The sequence below is a fragment of the Mus musculus genome, chromosome 15 (genome assembly GCF_000001635.26).
Source record: "Mus musculus strain C57BL/6J chromosome 15, GRCm38.p6 C57BL/6J".
NCBI lineage: Eukaryota > Metazoa > Chordata > Mammalia > Rodentia > Muridae > Mus > Mus musculus.
In genome coordinates this window covers 28,347,376-28,366,103 of record NC_000081.6, presented here as the reverse complement: position 1 = coordinate 28,366,103, position 18,728 = coordinate 28,347,376, and the positions used below count along the sequence as shown (strand labels likewise).

The 18,728-nt window shown below is 40.4% G+C and overlaps 1 protein-coding gene across 2 annotated transcripts in view; it reads right to left on the bottom strand.

Moving 5' to 3' along the window:
- Window positions 1-18,728, bottom strand: part of Dnah5 (dynein, axonemal, heavy chain 5) — a 317,192-nt gene that overhangs the window by 105,942 nt on the left and 192,522 nt on the right. For both annotated transcript variants that reach the window (XM_006520014.2, NM_133365.3), the window contains exons 46-48: window positions 16,189-16,331; window positions 15,393-15,527; window positions 444-566 (exon numbers count right to left, since the gene is read on the bottom strand). In XM_006520014.2, the coding sequence (XP_006520077.1) occupies window positions 444-566; window positions 15,393-15,527; window positions 16,189-16,331 (401 nt within the window). The remainder of the gene's footprint in view (window positions 1-443; window positions 567-15,392; window positions 15,528-16,188; window positions 16,332-18,728) is intronic.

The window sequence follows — 18,728 nt, the reverse complement described above, 5'->3', positions numbered from 1 at the left end:
GACTAAAGAAAGGCTCAGTAGGTACAGTGCTCACAGCTAAAGCATGAAGACTTGAGTCTAGGTCCTCCAGAAGCCACATAAGAGCCAGGTGTGGTTATGTATACCTCAGATCTGGGATTAGGGGTAATGACAAGTAGTGGCCAGTCTACCAAAATGGTGAGGCCCAGGTTCAGAGAGACCTGTCTCCAGGAAGGTAGAGAGTGGTGGACAAAGCTACCTAATGATAACCTCTGGCCTCAAAAGTACAGAAATACAAGAGAGGACAGAATGGACAGATAGACAGACATAGTACTAGAACATAATTCCTTAAGCTTTTCTACAGAACAGAGTTTGTTGTAAATTTCAGAAATTGCATGTTGAAAATATACAAAAAAAATTTACTCATAGAAGAATAAATCAGTCATAAATTAGCAAAATAGAAATGTACAGTGGAATTGATATACCTGATCACCCCATTCGTTGATTACAGGCATATTTAAATCATCAATAAAGACAGCCATTTTCTTCCCCGCAGGAGGACCATATGTCGTGCCCATGCGTTTATCCACGTAGCTCTCTATTGTCCTCTGTTAAGCAAGAACACCAACAGAAACATCTGAAAACCTTCGCTAAGACTTGATCAACGACCACAAGCAGACATTAGACAAGATGAGAACCTTTAAATGAGAGGGGCTACTTACTTATCAAAAGCCAAAGGTGCCCTCTGTAATTTGGGGAAGCTACTTAGTTCCTAAATTTTTTTTGCATAATACTTACAGGCTTTAAGAATCTAGTTTCATTTACCATTTACTAAAGTTCCCATTAATGTCAATTCTGCTTGGAATCTTCTTGGTTGATGCTTTCCTGCTGATTTATGAGGATTTTGTGCCATTTCCTGTTTTGTTTTGTTTTTTTATACTTTTTATTAGGTATTTTCCTCATTTACATTTCCAATGCTATACCAGAAGTCCCCCATACCCTCCCACCAACTCCCCTACCCACCCACTCCCACTTTTTGGCCCTGGTGTTCCCCTGTACTGGGGCATATAAAGTTTGCAAGTCCAATGGGCCTCTCTTTCCAGTGATGGCCGACTAGGCCATCTTTTGATACATATGCAGCTGGCGTCAAGAGCTCCGGGGTACTGGTTAGTTCATAAAGTTGTTCCACCTATAGGGTTGCAGATCCCTTTTGCTCCTTGGGTACTTTCTCTAGCTCCTCCATTGGGGGCCCTGTGATCCATCCAATAGCTGACTGTGAGCATCCACTTATGTGTTTGCTAGGCCCCAGCATAGTCTCACAAGACACAGCTATATCTGGGTCCTTTCAGCAAAATCTTGCTAGTATATGCAATGGTGTCAGCGTTTGGAAGCTGATTATGGGATGGAACCCTGGATATGGCAGGCTCTAGATGGTCCATCCTTTTGACACAGCTCCAAACTTTGTCTCTGTAACTCCTTCCATGGGTGTTTTGTTCCCAATTCTAATAAGGGGCAAAGTGTCCACACTTTGGTCTTTGTTCTTCTTGAGTTTCATGCGTTTAGCAAATTGTATCTTATATCTTGGCTATCCAAAGTTTCTGGGCTAATATCCACTTATCAGTGTGTACATATTGTGTGAGTTCCTTTGTGATTGGGTTACCTCACTCAGGATGATACCCTCCAGGTCCAACCATTTGCCTAGGAATTTCATAAATTCATTCTTTTTAATAGCTGAGTAGTACTCCATTGTGTAAATGTACCACATTTTCTGTATCCATTCCTCTGTTGAGGGGCATCTGGGTTCTTTCCAGCTTCTGGCTATTATAAATAAGGCTGCTATGAACATAGTGGAGCATGTGTCCTTCTTACCGGTTGGAACATCTTCTGGATATATGCCCAAGAGAAGTATTGCAGGATCCTCAGGTAGTACTATATCCAGTTTTCTAAGGAACCGCCAGACTGATTTCCAGAATAGTTGTACAAGCTTGCAATCCCACCAACAATGGAAGAGTGTTCCTTTCTCCACATCCTCGCCAGCATCTGCTGTCACCTGAATTTTTGATCTTAGCCATTCTGACTGGTGTGAGGTGGAATCTCAGGGTTGTTTTGATTTGCATTTCTCTGATGATTAAGGATGCTGAACATTTTTTCAGGTGCTTAAGAACTCAAGAAGGTGGACTCCAAAAAATCAAATAACCCCATTAAAAAATGGGGCTCAGAGCTAAACAAAGAATTCTCACCTGAGGAATACGGAATGGCTGAGAAGCACATTTCCTGGTTCTTATACCAACTACTCCTAACCTCAGTCCTGTAAAAGTTTTACCACAATCAGAGATACTGTTAAAGGGGGATATTGATTGTTAAATAAGGATATTGACTCATGAGCTGTATAGCCTGCCTTGGACTGAAGGCTGCTACTGTTGTTTCCAGTATCCCCTGTGATTCAGATCCCCTGCTGTGGGACCCCACAGCTGCACCAACAATGAGTCTTTCCTATTCTCCAACACAGCAAGAACAAAGCCCACTGTCTCCTCTCACTCAACACTCCTCCGTGGTAGGAGGAGAGGCCATGCTGTGCTCTACTTATCCAAGACAATAGGGAGAAGGTACAAGAAAGATCTCAAACTTATTTTTTATTTATTCTTTGAGAATTTTGTACAGTATATTTTTATCATATTCTTTCCTAACCCCCAGCTCCTTCCAGATCCCCCTCACAACATTACATTCCTTCTCTTTCTTAAAAGGAATCTCAGACTCATGACACTGGTAATACATTTGTTCCCATGGCCATCCACAGTGGCTTAGAAATAAACCATCAAAATGAACTCCTTTGTTAGTTTGTAGTGATTGGGTCTTTGCCTTTATCTAGGTCTCTACAGGAAACAAAATGCAGTGAAAATCATTTGCGTTTTTCAGTCTTAGCTTATTTTGTATTGCTATTAATAGTAACCAAATTCACTTAAGTTAAAATAAATGTAAAGTTAAAAGAAATGTATTGACCAGGTAACTAGAATTAGCATACAAGAACAAACAGGAAATTCTAAAATCTCCAACTCTACAAGCTCAGAGTTCTATTGTACAACTGTACATTGATACAATTGTAGGATCGATCCATGCATGCTGTTAAATTATATTAGAACTGCTGAATACATGCACAGAGAGTAAAGGCACACTGAAATAAAACTGAATTCTTCTATCCAAAAATGATTTCTTACAACTCCTATCCGAAAGTATTTTCTTGCAATGTGTAAAGGGTAAACCAGTTAAAATTATTTTTATAACCAATATATAACTATAAAATGTACTATAATATAAGGGAATGGCTATATATTTGCCTCCAGAAATCTTCAAAGTAATTGCAAATTGTAAGTTTCCATCATCATTTCAATAAGCAATAGAGAGAGATGAAAATGTTTTCATCATTTTCAATAGAAATACATGTAAACATATCACAACTCATCCAATTATAAAACAAATCTCCCATGGAAATTATATAATAGAAAAGAGAGTGTCATATTCCCCTGACACAAAAGCATGCTGTTTAATGTACTGATTTAAATTTAGCTCTGCTTTTCAATGAATTTAAATGCATAAGCCAATTAATAACCTCCAGACAACCCCCTATGGCAAACCAGAGTCTTCCCATCATCCCACATCTATTAAAAAGAACTCTTTGTCATGTGAAAATTTTATGTTTTCTAGGATCTTCCAAGGCTAAAAGTCCATAGGTGGGATAATTAGAATAACACCGAGGAACTCCCACATGTGGGACACTCTCTCCCTCATCACTCTGACCCTGATTTCTTTTAAGTGATGGGAAAGGATAAATATATTACATATCATAAAATGGCTATGCTGGCAAAAGCAAAAAGAAAGAGGGAATGAGACAGTTTGTAAATGTGGAGCTGTTTTATTAACTATATAATTTTCTAAAATGAATCAGCACATTAGAAAAGGTTGATGCCAAACGATATCAACAACTAACTAAATGTCGGTGGAGGAAGCCCAATGGCTAAATGCTTGCCATGCTAGCAGTGAGGATCTGAGTATGGAGACACATGCTTGGAATCTCAGTTCTAAAGACAGAGGACAGGCAGGTGCCTGGTGGCCAGCCCTTCTCATTTGGTGAGCTGCAGATCTGTGTGGCACTCTGTTTCAACAGCAAATGTTGTCCTCTAACTTTCACATACAGGCCACACGGATGCACATATGACTCCTCACACATGTGCACCTGAACACACATGCAAATGCAAACAGATAAATAATTTCACTTCTCCACTTAGGTTCCCCACAGCATCACAAATACCAAAACAAGCAGCTCTAACTCCAAATAGGTATTCTAACATTTAGTTACCATCTCTTTCTTACTCTAGAATGAAATCTAGAGTATACATCCTATCTATGTTATTCTTCATTGTACCTTTAGTATCTAGAAAGTAACTTGAGACCATATACATTTGATATATTAGTAAAGAAATATGGAAGTCCAAGAATCATAGTTTGATATTTCCCATTCTCTTTCAACATCCATTAAACTGACTATCAATTTTTGTCTAACCAAGATAAAATGGATCCATGTGTTCCATTTCACTCTCATTTCTGCACCCTGGCCCAGTCCAACCTCCCTCTTGAATAGTAACCATCAGATATCTCTTACAAAGTCATTCACCTCTTCCATCTTGCTCTCTGCTCTGTGGTCAGGATAGTCTTTCTAAAGGGTGGTATAACCATGCCCACTACTCCACAGACTTCCCATGAGTGACCTACAAGGAGTTGCATGATGCTAGCTGCTTACCCTAGATAATCTTCCTTGGTCTCTAAACTTATCCACAGATGGTAATAAAACATGCATAATGAAATGATGCTCATTCTACAGGCTAGTTGATTATGTTCATGGTGGGATACTTGTTGACATACTCCTGGAAATATGACCCAAGACATCTCCAAAGATGTGCCCTAGCCAACATGCCTTATAGGCTAATGATTTTCTGAAAGTGTTACTTTTTGCCACTCCAGCTACTGATTTAAAAAAAAAATCTTAAATCTTTAGCAGAAGCCTGAATGATTCTTTGATAAGCCATACAACTTTACTCTGAAATTAGAGGTGATGGTCACCATGATTTCGCCAATCTATAGACCCTTTACAAAATTCTGATTTCATTGTCTATCTATGCCATACAGACATAAGAAATCAACATTACTTCCAGGTATAGCCATGACTTTTAAGTAGTTAAAAACTAGGTGGCTAGAAAACCAAGTGGGCTTAGGAATGGAATGAGGAAATCTCCCAGTCTTCCATCTAAGATATGAGACCTAAAGCCCAGTTCAGCTTTCTGAATTAACTCAGTGGGTAATTCAGTCTTCATGGTTCCTAAATGTCATGAAAGGCAAATGTTAACTCCTCTCATACACAGACACATAGTAATTCTTCCATTATATTCATCTGTATACATTTTTCTGAAGTAAACACACTTCTATCCTCTATGGTTTACAGTCCTCATGTTGTATCATAAGCAGTACTTATCACATCAGTTGACCTGCATTGTAGATGTTTCTGTTTTTTCTAACAACAACAACAAAGGAAGAAATTAATGTGGAGGCGTGGCTTTTTTACATCAAAGGATTGTTCACTGATAGTTCTAGGAAAAGCCTTTCATGCACACAAATGTCCCTGTGAATGAGACACTGTGTAAATCTGCATAATTTGCAAGGCTTTACATAAGGGCTCTCATGGGCTCACAGATGTAAAAGAGAAGGTTAGATGACTGCTTCTCTCACTAGCTCTGTGGTTCCTCTCTTTCTCTCTTACTGTGTCTAAGTCACAGCCCAGAATCAGTATAAACATAACCTACAGAGAATTAGACATATGTGATACATGAAAAGGGAATTAAATTTTAAAGTCATTGTAAAATTATACAGGTGTTTTTACTATATCAGTGGGAATGCCATTCAAGCTGTTAAGTCGTTTTTCTTAAATATCATGCACAATTAAATTGAAACATAAATCTACTTGACTTTACATTTCCATCTATGTATGATATATATCTAAAATATAAAAATTGAGAGGTTGTGCTCTTTATTTAACACCATACAGCCCAAGTAATGGAATCTTCCACTTTATTATAAATTATTGAAAACACTCTTACATTAGCAAAGTTTAAAAGGCTAACCAGGGTTACACAGCATGACCCTGTCTCAAAAAAAAAAAAAAAAAAAAAAAAAAAGGGAGGGAGATAGATGATAGACAGACAGACTCAGACAAAGGGACGTATATACAATGGTCCATGGTGGGTTGGGGATGTTAAAATGTAAACCATAATGCTAGAACTGACACAGAAATGTAAAAAATGCCCAACTAACAGCTAACAATAAAATAAACACATTATTGATAAATCAACTGTGAGTGTTAAGATGGGTGACAAAAATTCATGGGGAGGAGGCAGGAGGGTGTGGAGAGAGGCAGCAGATGATCCGGACCTGGTGCTCAGCTTTGCTTTGCTGCCAACCAGTGAAAAGTTAGTATAGGAGTATTTCAGCACTGGTTCATTCATATTGTTGTTCCTCCTATGGGGCTTCAAACCCCTTCTGCTCCTTGGATCCTTTCTCTAGCTCCTCTATTGGGGACCCTGTTCTCAGTCCAATGGATGGCTGTGAGTATCTACTTCTGTATTTGTCAGGTACTGGCAGAGCCTCTGGGGGGGTGCGGGGGGGCACGGGGGGGAGCTATATCAGGTTCCTGTCAGCAAGCTCTTGTTAGCATCCACAATAGTGTCTGGGTTTGGTAACTGTATATGGGATGGATCCCCAGGTAGAGCAGTCTCACTAGGTTAGAGTAGGTTGGTGAGCAGGGGGAGTAGGGGTGGAATAGGTCGTTCAGAGGGGAAATGAGGAAAGGGGATAACATTTGAAATGTAAATAAATATCTAATAAAAATTTTTTTAAAAGAGTGTTCCAGCACATGACCTGGCGTTCAGCTTACCAATGAACAGTTAGTCTAAGAATGTTTCAGCATGTGTTAGGGGTCTCCACCAGAAACTAGTATCATGCTACTCTGAAAAGCCAAAAGAATTCTCTTTACAGGAGAGAAGACTACAGGAAGCCGAGGTGAGTCTGAAGGGGCTTGAAGGACCCAGCTCTGTGATCACCCAAGCAACCCACGCATCCATGGCCTACACATACGGTTCTGTTGCCTGAAAAGACATAAGATGTTCTGCCTGGCTTTAGAATTCCCGTTTTTAAAGCTAAAAATTATGTATATAAGATAATTGTTATATTCAAAAGGCATTAAGACAGCTTTTAAAAGAGATAAAATTTTTAGAATTCCTCATAATTTTCATTTCTGTCTTTCCACATTTTTAAATTATGTAAATCACAAAGATATGAATCAATAATTTTCAGAAATAGAAAAAAAACAAAATAGTGCTAAAAATGGATCATTTGTCTACTAAAAATATAATAAATTCTCTTGGCTAAAATGTAATTTGGGCTGAGTATAAATTTTTTATCCAAACTAGACACCTTGGATAGCCTTAGGAGGCATGATTAATTATTAATAAGAGATAGTGTTCCAAGGAGGGAGGAACATAAGACTTCCCACTGATACAAGATGCTGAAACAGTCAGAAACATCATGAAACCGCCCAACACAAGCAATGTTCTCAGATTGACTATACTACACTCTCATGGTAGCAGACAAGATGTGGGCACTAGCTTTCTCCTCTACAATTTCAATTTGCTTGGTTGGGATCCACATAAGTGGAAGGACTAAGAGACAAAAGCCCCCTGCTCCATCAGCTCCATTTAACAAGAATGACTGGAAATTATAATGAAAAAGTTAATTACAGGAGTTTGGCTAATTGAAAGCTTTCTCAAACTAATGAGGCTAGCTTGATAGGCAGCAGTGATGTTCAGCAGTCAAGCCAGCCCAGGCAGGAAGCAGGGTAGGCAATGGTGTGGCATTTCTTGGCAGGAGAAGAAACAGTGATGCAATGAAATACCAACAAAAGACAGGAGGAGGTTTCCTCTCCTTGAACACTGAGAACCTAGACATCCCTGTGGATACCTGCCAGACCTCTCTATCCATCTCAAAAAGTGATGTCCTAATCATTGAAAGCCAAGGACTTACTAAAGTCTCAAGTACAGTAACTAGGTAGATCACTACCCTATGTGGTAGATAAATCATACTTATATTTTTAAAAATGTTCTCTCTCAAATGAGGCTATAATTATTACCCTTAAAGAGAGCTATCTTTCTAAAGTAAAATTGGTGAACATTCTTTAAATATGATGCAGTATCAGTAACATATGTGTGTGGTGGTAGCATTGTGTTGCATGTATGTGTATGCATATGCCTATGTGTGTACTTGCATGCATATGTTTGTGTCTGTACATGTGTGTATGTGTGTATGTGTCTGTGTGTCTATATATCTGTGTTTGTGAGGAAAGAGATAAATGTATAAAGATATTTCCATTACCAGCCTAGAAAATTTTAATTATCTATCACACACACACGCACACTACAAAACCACTGATGAGCATCTGCATCTTGGGGTTGACATTTCATCTGGATTTCTATGCCAAGACACTGTATAGATGGCATTTACTTGACGGAGGGCTAGCCAGTATTGGAAATTTCATCTCCAGCACAGGACTATAATGAAGTTGACAGTCTTATTTAGAAGCTGAATCAATGGTCTTAGTGTATTGGCTCTGGTGCTGCTGATTAAATTAAGCAATAAGAAGTCATGAATTATCCACGCCCTCAACAATTTTCATTGAGCTGATATTTTGATTCCAATAAGCAAAGGACAGCAAAGTTCATCAGAAGCAAAGTTTTATGAGCCTCTTTTTCGATAAATATTTGCCTTCCAATTACAATTTTTGATGAGCATCATTTTCAAATTGATTAATATTCTAATAGAAACATTAAATTTTTTTCAAATAATTGAGGCATAGACTGAACCATAAAGAATTTCTTCCCTGGGGCCTGGGTGGGAGAGGGGAGGGGGAGGAGAAAGGGGAAATAGGATCAGGTATGTGAGGACAGAAAAAAAGCCCAGAGGGCCAGGTGAATGAATGGAAATATGCAGACTCAGGGGAGCTTGGGAGGGGGGCCCTCTAGAAAGTACCAGAGATCTGGGAGGTGAGAGACTCTCAGGACTCAATGAAAGTGACCTTAACCAAAATGTTCAACATTGGGGAGAGGTAGGGCCTCAAGTGGAGGGATAGGATTGCTAACCCACAGTCAAAATTTCTGACCTAGAATAGTTCCTGTCTAAAAGAACTGCAGGGGCAAAAATGGAGAAGATACTGAAGACAAGAGTCTAACATGGTTGTCCTCCAAGAGGCTCGATCAGCAGCTGACTGAGACAGACACAGATACACCCAAGCATTGGACTGAAGTCAGGAACCTACATGGTTGAATTAGGGGAAGGCTTGAAGAAGCTCAAGGGCAGGATGACCCAATAGGAAGACCCCATAGGAAAACTAGCAGTCTCAACTAACCCAGAACCCAGGGAGCTCCCAGAGACTGAGCCACCAGCCAGTCAGCATACATAGGCTGGTCCGAACCCACATACACCCCACCCCCTACACATATACATAAGAGGACTGCCTGGTCTGGCCTCAGTGGGAGAAGATGTGCCTAATCCTCAAGACACGTGAGGCCCCAGGGAAGTGGGAGGCCTGGTGTGTGTGTGTGTGGATTAGAACACCCTCTCAGAGGCAAGGGAAAGGAGTAGTGGGATGAGGAACTGGGGGGAGAGGTTGCTGGGAACAATGGCTGGAATGTAAATAAATAAAAGAAATTCAAATAGAAAAAGAACTTCATCCCCATAATTCCCTGCCCAGAAACCATAGACTATCAAACAAAAAGCCAGGTGACAGGTGCTAGTGGTTATTGGTCAGTGGAGTTCTCATATACCAGCAAACATTACAGGCTAATGACATCCATTTGGATTACCCTCCATAACTTAAGGGTGTATCTGATCCCTGGAGGCACAACTTGAGTTACCTGATATGAAGAAATCAAGCTAGTATCAACCTATTAGCTTCATCCCTACCGACTGGCTTTAATAGTGCTGGAAGATAGTATGAATGCTACCATAAGAAAAAGATAGTGGATGGTCTCACCCAGATGTGAACCTTGTGAGCTACATCGATGACTGGCTTGGAAATGCAGAACCTAGTGGCATCGATATTATGGAAATAATCAAACACTTTCTGGTTGAATGGAAGGCCAGCTTCACAAGACAGAATCCATGCCCGGTACTGTTAATTTAGCCAAGAACCCGTGGCTGAGTAAGTCATGGGTCCTAGAGGAGAAGCTAATACTAACATTCTGTTAAATGGATTTAGAATTAAACCAACTCCTAAATACCCATAGATTAGAACAGTTCTCAGCGCTTATCTGAGAAGGTTCCTTTTGAAATATATAGTAATTAATACTCAGACTTATAACTGGTCAGTGAACAGATAAAAAGAGAGTACTCAGCTCTAAAAGGGATCTCTCTCTCTTCCTCTGCTTCTCTGTTTCTATCTCTGCCTATCTCCTCTCTCTCTGTATCTGTCTCTCTATGTCTCTATCTCTCTCTGTCTGTTTCTCTCTGCCTGCCTCTCTGTCTCTCTCTCTTGTCTCTGTCTCTATCTCTTTGCCTCTGTCTCTCTCTATCTCTCTGTCTCTCAATTTCTTGTCTCTGTCTCTAACTTTCTGCCTCTCTGTCTCTCTCTGTCTGCCTCTCTGTCTCTCTCTGTCTCTGTCTCTCTGTCTCTGTCTCTCTCTCTGCCCCTCTCTCTCTCTCTCTCTCTCTCTCTCTCTCTCTCTCTCTCTCTCTCTGTCACATACACACACACAGAGGAGGGTTCTGAGCAAGCAGAAATTATATTGAAAGAGGAGGGAGAGACACTAGAGAACTGCTATAAAACAACACTGTATTTCCAGTACTTTCAGATAAGACAGAGCAGTTACACACATGAGCTCTCAGCACCATAACTGTATGTACAAGGCCTACACAAAATCTTGGCAGCCAAAAAAAAAAATCCCAGCATGAATGGGAGGGGCACTCACAGAAAACCACCTCTAGCTGAAAAGCTATTGGCAGAAGATGGCTGCTGAGGGAGGGTGTGACCCCCTGGTAGGCTGCCCATGCTTCAGTGGGTAGTCCTGCACATGAGGCTCAGTGGGCTTAACACCACCACATGGGGAAGAAGGGTTGGAGGGTAATTTGATCAAGGCATGTGATAGATATATATGACATTCTCAAACCAAAACTAAATATATATTTATTTTTATTTTATGTGGTTTTGCCTGTATTCATAATGTATGTACACTTTATGCATGCATGGTGCCCATGAAAATCAGAATGGTGTCAGGTTCCTTGGAACTGGAAACATTATGAGCTACCATGCGGTTGTTGGAAATCAAACTCAGGTTCGCTGTAAGACCAAAAACTATTGGTAACCACTGAGCCATCTCTCCAGTCTCTCAAACAATATGTTGGGGTGAAAATTTTTAAAAAGAATGTCTCCTTTCACTTCTCAGTATCATGATAGAGACCTTTAGTGCTTGGATTTGGGAGTGAGAAACAAAAGTGTCTGGAGTTTAAGACTCACCTAGAATCCTTACTAACAAAGGTCTAGGCCACATACCTGTGACATGTAAAACCTCTTCCACATATCTACACATCTTTTCTAAAAAATAGACATACAGATGTAAACAAAAAGAAAAGTAGACTGTGCTCAATTTGCAACATATATTCATATGAAACTGTATGACATAATGCAATTTACAATGAATATATACAATGAGCATGGCGATAATTAACAGCCATCACATAGAATTAAACCGCGCTCAGAAGAGAGAAGTCGTGTCTGGTGCTAGAAACCTAGCCATCATCTACCCAAGGCTGGTACTGCAGTGAGCCTCAGAGAATAGCCTGCTACAGTCACTTTAGTGGACTGACATAATTCCTAACTCTAAACATATCATCAAATCCACAGATAGACCTCATCCATCGTCAAAGAAGCTTGTCTTTGCAGTACAAGGAAAATTATCAAAATGCACAAAAAGGGATCAGTGAGTGGCTGTCCCCAGCTGACACATCTACAACACAAGTCCTCCAGCTAAGGCTTGGGGAGCACTGAGCAAGAGGAGCAGAAAGAGTACAAGATCCAAAGGACTGGAAAGTCCTCTGTAACAAGGAAGCTACACCATGACACTTAACACTATGGCTGCCTAACCAAGACCTGAACAATGAGAACACCAACAGATATGCTAATGTGGAAGTGGGAAATCTCACAGGATCCCTAGACCCAGAACTTAGGCAATGAGTGACTGGGGAGAGAGGGAGGATTAATGCTTTCCCAGATGAGCCCCTTAACTGTTATTCTAATACAAAGTGGTCAGCTCTGAAACCATACAGGCACAAGCCACACTATGTAGATCTGCTCTGTGTGTGTGTGTGTGTGTGTGTGTGTGTGTGTGTGTGTGTGTCCATAATAAGCAAAGAAAGAGACTGTCAGCCTGAGAAGGGGTCTCTTGGGAGGACTTGGAAGGAGGGAACCTGAAAGGAGTTGGACTTGGATGTTATGAAAGAAAAGAAGTAGCAATATTTTAATTTTAAAATATTTTCTTTAAAAAAATAAGGGGGCTGAGCCGGGCATGGTCGTGCATGCCTTTAATCCCAGCACTCAGGAGGCAGAGGCAGGCGAATTTCTGAGTTCGAGGCCAGCCTGGTCTACAAAATGAGTTTCAGGACAGCCAGGGCTCTACAGAGAAACCTGAACTAACCGGTACCCCCAGAACTCGTGTCTCTAGCTGCATATGTAGCAGAAGATGACCAAGTCAGCCATCATTGGGAAGAGAGGCCCCTTGGTCTTGCAAACTTTAATATGCCCTAGTACAGGGGAATGCCAGGACCAAGAAGTGGGAGTGGGTGGGTAGGGGAGCAGGGTGCGGGGAGGGTACAGGGAACTTTTGGGATAGCATTTGAAATGTAAATAAAGAAAATATCTAATAAAAAACACACACACAAAAAATAAGGGGGCTGGAGAGATGTGGCTCAAGGGTTGACTGTATACTGCCTTTTCCAAAGGCCCGAGTCTGAGTGTCAAGTGTTTCACAAGTGCTTATAGCTCCAGTTCCAAAGGTGTCTGATGCTTGACCTCCTGAGTCACCATCACCATGTGCACATTACACACACACACACACACACACACACACACACACACACACACCACACCACACCACACCACACATGTGCACAGGTATACATGCATAATGTAAACAATAAGAGTAATAATTGACAATTGTGCATAGAGGACACTGAGGGAAACTTTTCTCACTAGTTTAATATTTTGATACAATTTTGTACCGTCATTAACAGGAAACTGAATCTGTCATTGCAGACTCAGGTCAGTCCTTTAAGTTTCACCCACTAAAGCAGTCCACATGGAAGGTGTTTTTTTTGTCATGGTGTGGTACAAGAATATATAACACATTATGTCTCATCTGGTAAGAATCTAAGATTTTATACCCTGTTACACTGTATCATGAAAGTCATGTGAGAATGCCCCACCTGTGAAAGACAAGACAAAGTGGCAATTTAGGAAGTAGTTTGGGAAAGGGATAAAACCTCTTCTAGAAGAAGATTAGACTTGAATCAAGAACAGGCCATGGCTCTTCCATGCTGATGTTATGGAGTGAAGCCGGGAGATGTGGCTTACACAGGGAAACAGGGAACAAAAAGGGAACTCAAAAAGTCTTCATCACAGATGACTCTAAAATCACCGAAGAATGAGAAATAATAGACACAGAAAAAGCAAATATTACGGAGCAGGTGAAAGTTGGTACAGTAAACTGAATGCTGATAGTTCAGTCTATGTTTCTGCATATTCAAATGCTTTTATTTCTAATTCAGGATTTTTTTTAAATTAATTATACAAAGAAAGTAACTTTACCACGGCATTTCTGTATGTACATTTTTTTTACTGTAGTCATGCTGTCTGTTGCCTTTGCTTGACCTCCTTTCTTCTTCCACATCTCTAAGAGTCAGCATGTTATTCTCACAAATGTTCCCTCACTAGACTACACCTAAACGAGGAGGCGGGGGTTCCCGCTGCTCGTGGGCATGTACATTGGTTCAGTCATTATGGGAATCAGCAAGGTGGCTCCTCAAACTATTTAAAGCAAAACTTCCATATGGTCCAGATATAACCAGCAGTTAAGTGTCTCCCCTACCCACAGAAAAGATCAACGTCGCTTCTGAGTGTATCCTTCTGAGTCTGGCTTACTCCACTTAACATAATGATATAAACTCCATCTTTTTTGTTTTCCTTTATGGTTAAATAAAACTCCACTGCATATGTATACCAGGCTTTATCTGCTAACAGCTACCTCAGCTGATTCTGTAACTTGGCTGGTAGAAGTTGTGCATCACTAAATGTAGCAAGTGTGTGCGTGTGCGTGTGCGTGTGCGTGTGCGTGTGTGTGTGTGTGTGTGTGTGTGCACGTGTGCATAACCCAGTCACTCTGACTCCCACACTGTGTTCCGAGAACCGGCATAGCTGGATAAGATGACAATTCCACTTTCAATGCTTTGAGGGGCCTTCCTGCTGACTTGTGTAGTCGCAGCACTAATCTACATTCTCATCAAACTGTATATAAATGTTCCTCACGATCCCGTATCCTCCCAAATACTTGTCTTCATTTGTTTTCTTAATAACAGCCATTTTTATGCAGGTGAGATAGAAGCTCAGTCTAGTTTTGATTTGCAGTTTGTTAATTCCTAAATTCGTTGAACATTTCTCCTTCATGTTTCCTTCATGTTTGCATTTCTTTATTTGACAAATATCTGAACAGGATATTTTCCCAGAACATTGGATTATCTGTGTTTTTGTTTGTTAGTTGGCTGTTTTTTGTTTGTTTTTTTTTTTTTTTAGTTAAGTATTCTAGCTGTTGTTTCTACATCAGATGAGTAGGTGCCAGACGCTTTCTTGCATTCTGTAGGCTGTCTCTCTACCTTATAACTTATTTTCCTAGACAAATATTTAATTTCATAAAATCCTACATGCCAATTCTGAGTTTTCGGTGTCCAACTCAGAACCTGGCTGTCTACACCTCAGGTTGGAATGCTTTTCTATGCTGTCCTACATTTCCACACAAGTATCTTAAACACCACTGAGACCTGAGGCACCTTACATACACTCCTTATCCAGTCTCTGAATTTTTCTTATTTCTTCATCATTTAAGACTATTTAGTATGACCTAAGGAAAAAGAGACTTAATTACATTTGAATGATAGAGTCAAGAGAAGACATTGTTGATGTGATGTCATGATTATGAAAACCTGACAAGGTTGCACGGCCCGTCCACATGAAACACTTTGAGCCTCAGAAACTGGCACAGGCCTGTTCCCAGGAGTGACATCAGAGGCAGTACCTGAAACATCACTGGGGTGGTCGCCGAAGAAAAGTTCAGATTCTTCACCATGTGACTTTCAGGGTCAAATTTTGACATAAATCCTTTGATGATGACTGTTTTGGCTGTCCCTTGCTCACCAATTAACAGCACAGCCTAAAATCAAGGAGTTTAGAAGGAATGAAATAAAACAAACAATATGGGTTGAAGTGTGCCCTTCCATCCCACCAACCCCTAAACTGACGCAGAATCCCCAGTACCTCCCAATACGGCTGTACCTAGAGCAAGGGGCTCTGCAGAGGTGGCACCCAGAGGATCCTGCCTAATGATGGCTTTATAGAAGCAAAATACCTAGGCACACAAACACCAGAGATGCGTGCGCACAGAAAAGCGCCTCAGGAAGACAGGAAGGGGACACCATCTCTAAGTCGAGGAGCAGGGACTATGAACAAATGAACCTCGTCAAAACCTTGATCCTGGGCTTTCAGCCTCCAGCACTGAGGAAGTAAACTGTCATGGTTTAAACCGCTAAGCTTTGATATTTTGTTAGAACAGCCACAGCAAACTAAGTCAGTAACCAGAAGGGAAAGAATTATCTTAACAAAAGCAAGTCAAAATTCATCTCAGTTGAGACTTAGGAGTGTTCCGCACATCAGGTTGTCCTTTTGAAATAACAAAGGCAGTTCAGTCATTTAGGTAACACCTTCACTTATTCTAAGCAGAAACACAAAGTAATGTGAAATAACTGCAAGGTTCTTTTGTATTTTCATATGACCTTTAGAGTAGACTCTTTTTAACAATGGTTTAAAAGTCATACCTTGCCTTGTTTGGCAATGGTTTTAATTAGGAAGTCGGTCCGCACATTGTCCACATTTGGCACAAGGATAGATCCATATTCTGGGGTGGTGTCAGGTGGGTACACATATTCTGGGGTACACAGGCTCCAATGCCTCCAAGTACCTGAGAACAACAGAGGGAGATTCATACCTTCAAGCTAATATTGTACATCCCTGTAATGATCAGGCACCTTCAAACTGTCACAGAGATATCTTCAAATGCTCACCACAAAGTAGAGATCATTAAGGGGGTATGAATATAGCCCAGCTGATAGGGTGACTTTTCTACCATGGACAGTTTCCTGGGTTCAACCCCTGGAATCATGTAAAACAGGGTCTTCTACTTTTCTTTCTGTTGCTATAATACAAATCTGAACAAAAACATCTTAGAGAGGAAAGGTTTTATTTCATTTTATTCTTCCAGGGCATAGTCCATCATTGAGGGAACACAGGACAGGAACTCTGAAGTTCATGTACAGTTCTTGTACAGCTCAGAACCACCTGCCTAGATATGGTGACGGCCACAGTGGGCTGTAGCCTCTGTATCAGTTGATAATCAAGACAATCCCTCACAGATATATGTCCACAGAACAATCTATTCTAGAGAATTCTTAGGTTATGTCTTTACTTTCAGATGACTCTGGGCTGTAAAAAGTTGAAAATTAAAACTGACTAAGATACCAGGTACAGCAGCATGCATTTGCAATACAGGCTCTTGGGATGTGGAGGCAGAAGAATCAGATGTTGAAAATCATCTTCAACAACATAGCAAGGTCAAGGCCTATCTGGGCTTTGTAAGACCATGTACCCAAAAAAATTAGTCAGTAATAGACTTTGATACCTGTCAGTTAGCTTCATCAAAACTTCCTAAGGAGTTACTCCAAATGAAGTTCTATATTTGGCCATATTCTGAAATGTTTTAGAACCACTTTCTCAGTATGTAGCTTTTCAACAATATAGTGTACATAAAAATATAGAAGACAGCGAGAAGCATCTACCTGTGCCATTATTACTTTTAGATGTCAAGTCTCACAAGCTTTTCACTGGGAGAAAGATACTAGATGGTATGTGTATGAATATGCATAAAAATACAAAATTGCTTCTATGTATTGTTGTATATATGTATATATGCATTATATGTGTTTGTGTACATGTAGGTCATTTAAAAGTATATACTGAGATAGATAGATAGATAGATAGATAGATAGATAGATAGATAGATAGATAGATAGATAGATAGATAGATAGATAGATTAGACAGGTAAGTAAATAGACAACTATAGATATAGACACCTATATTTTAATGTAATTTTTATACCAATTGTTGGTTTCACTGAATGGCTGATGTGTATCTATGTAGGAAATTTGCCTCAAGTCATTAAAGATCTCACCTGCCTTGCAAATGAAATTTGTACCTGGAACTCAAAGTTTGAGGAAAGAAACAATTACTATATTTCTTTGTACATTAAAATCCTTATTTCAGATTTGCCAGCAAATGGATAACACTAGAAAATATCATTCTGAGTGAGGTATCCGAGACCCAGGAAAACATGTATGGTATTCATTTATAAGTGGATATTAACCACAACGTAAAGGATTCCCATGTTACAATTCACAGAGCTAAAGAAGCTAAGTAACAAGAAGGGCTCAAGTAGGGACACGTAAATCTCACTGAGAAGGGACAACAGAATAATCAGCTTAAACTTCATGAGTAAATGGGGAGAGAAGACTGGATGAGGATGGGGTGGGGATGGGAACAGGAGGAATCAGAAGTAGGGAAGAAGGAAGGAGAGAGTACTAAAAGATGTGGCTGAAATCAGGAGGCATCTCTGCCACAAGCTAGAACCCTAGGGTAATGGAAACTCCCAGGAATCAAGGAGGGGGACCTTAGCTAAAACTTCTAGCAATTTGGGATATGGAACCTGAACTGGCCATCTCCTGTAACTCCCACCAGAAGGCAAGACTCCCACTGGATGGATTGGGACACCAACCCAATCACAAAAACCTATGACCTCCAATTTGTCTGGCCTTCCAAGATGTGCCGGGGAAAAGGTACCACAGAAATTATGGGAGTGGCCAACCAATGGTTTGTCCAACTGGAGTCCCCTGCCATGAGAGCGAGCCCACCTATAATGCTGCCCATAAGGCTAGGAGCCAGAGGCTGGATAGCCCAGGAACATATGATAGAACCAAACATAATTGGCATTAGAGAAAAAAAAAGTCAGTGAAATAATTCCTAATAGCATTCTGCTATACTGACAGATTGGTGCATTATCGATTATCATCAGAGAGGCTTCATCCAGCAACTAGCGGAAACAGCTGCAGAGACTCACAGCCAGACATTAGGCAGAGTTTGGGGAATCCAGGACAAGAGAAAAGATGAATGTAGGAGCCAGGGGGATCAAGGACAACACAAGAAAACCCACAGAATTAACTAACCTGAGCCCATAGGAACTCATTAAGACTGAACCACCAACCAGCGAGCATGCATGGGACTGTCCTAAACGCTCTGCATATATGT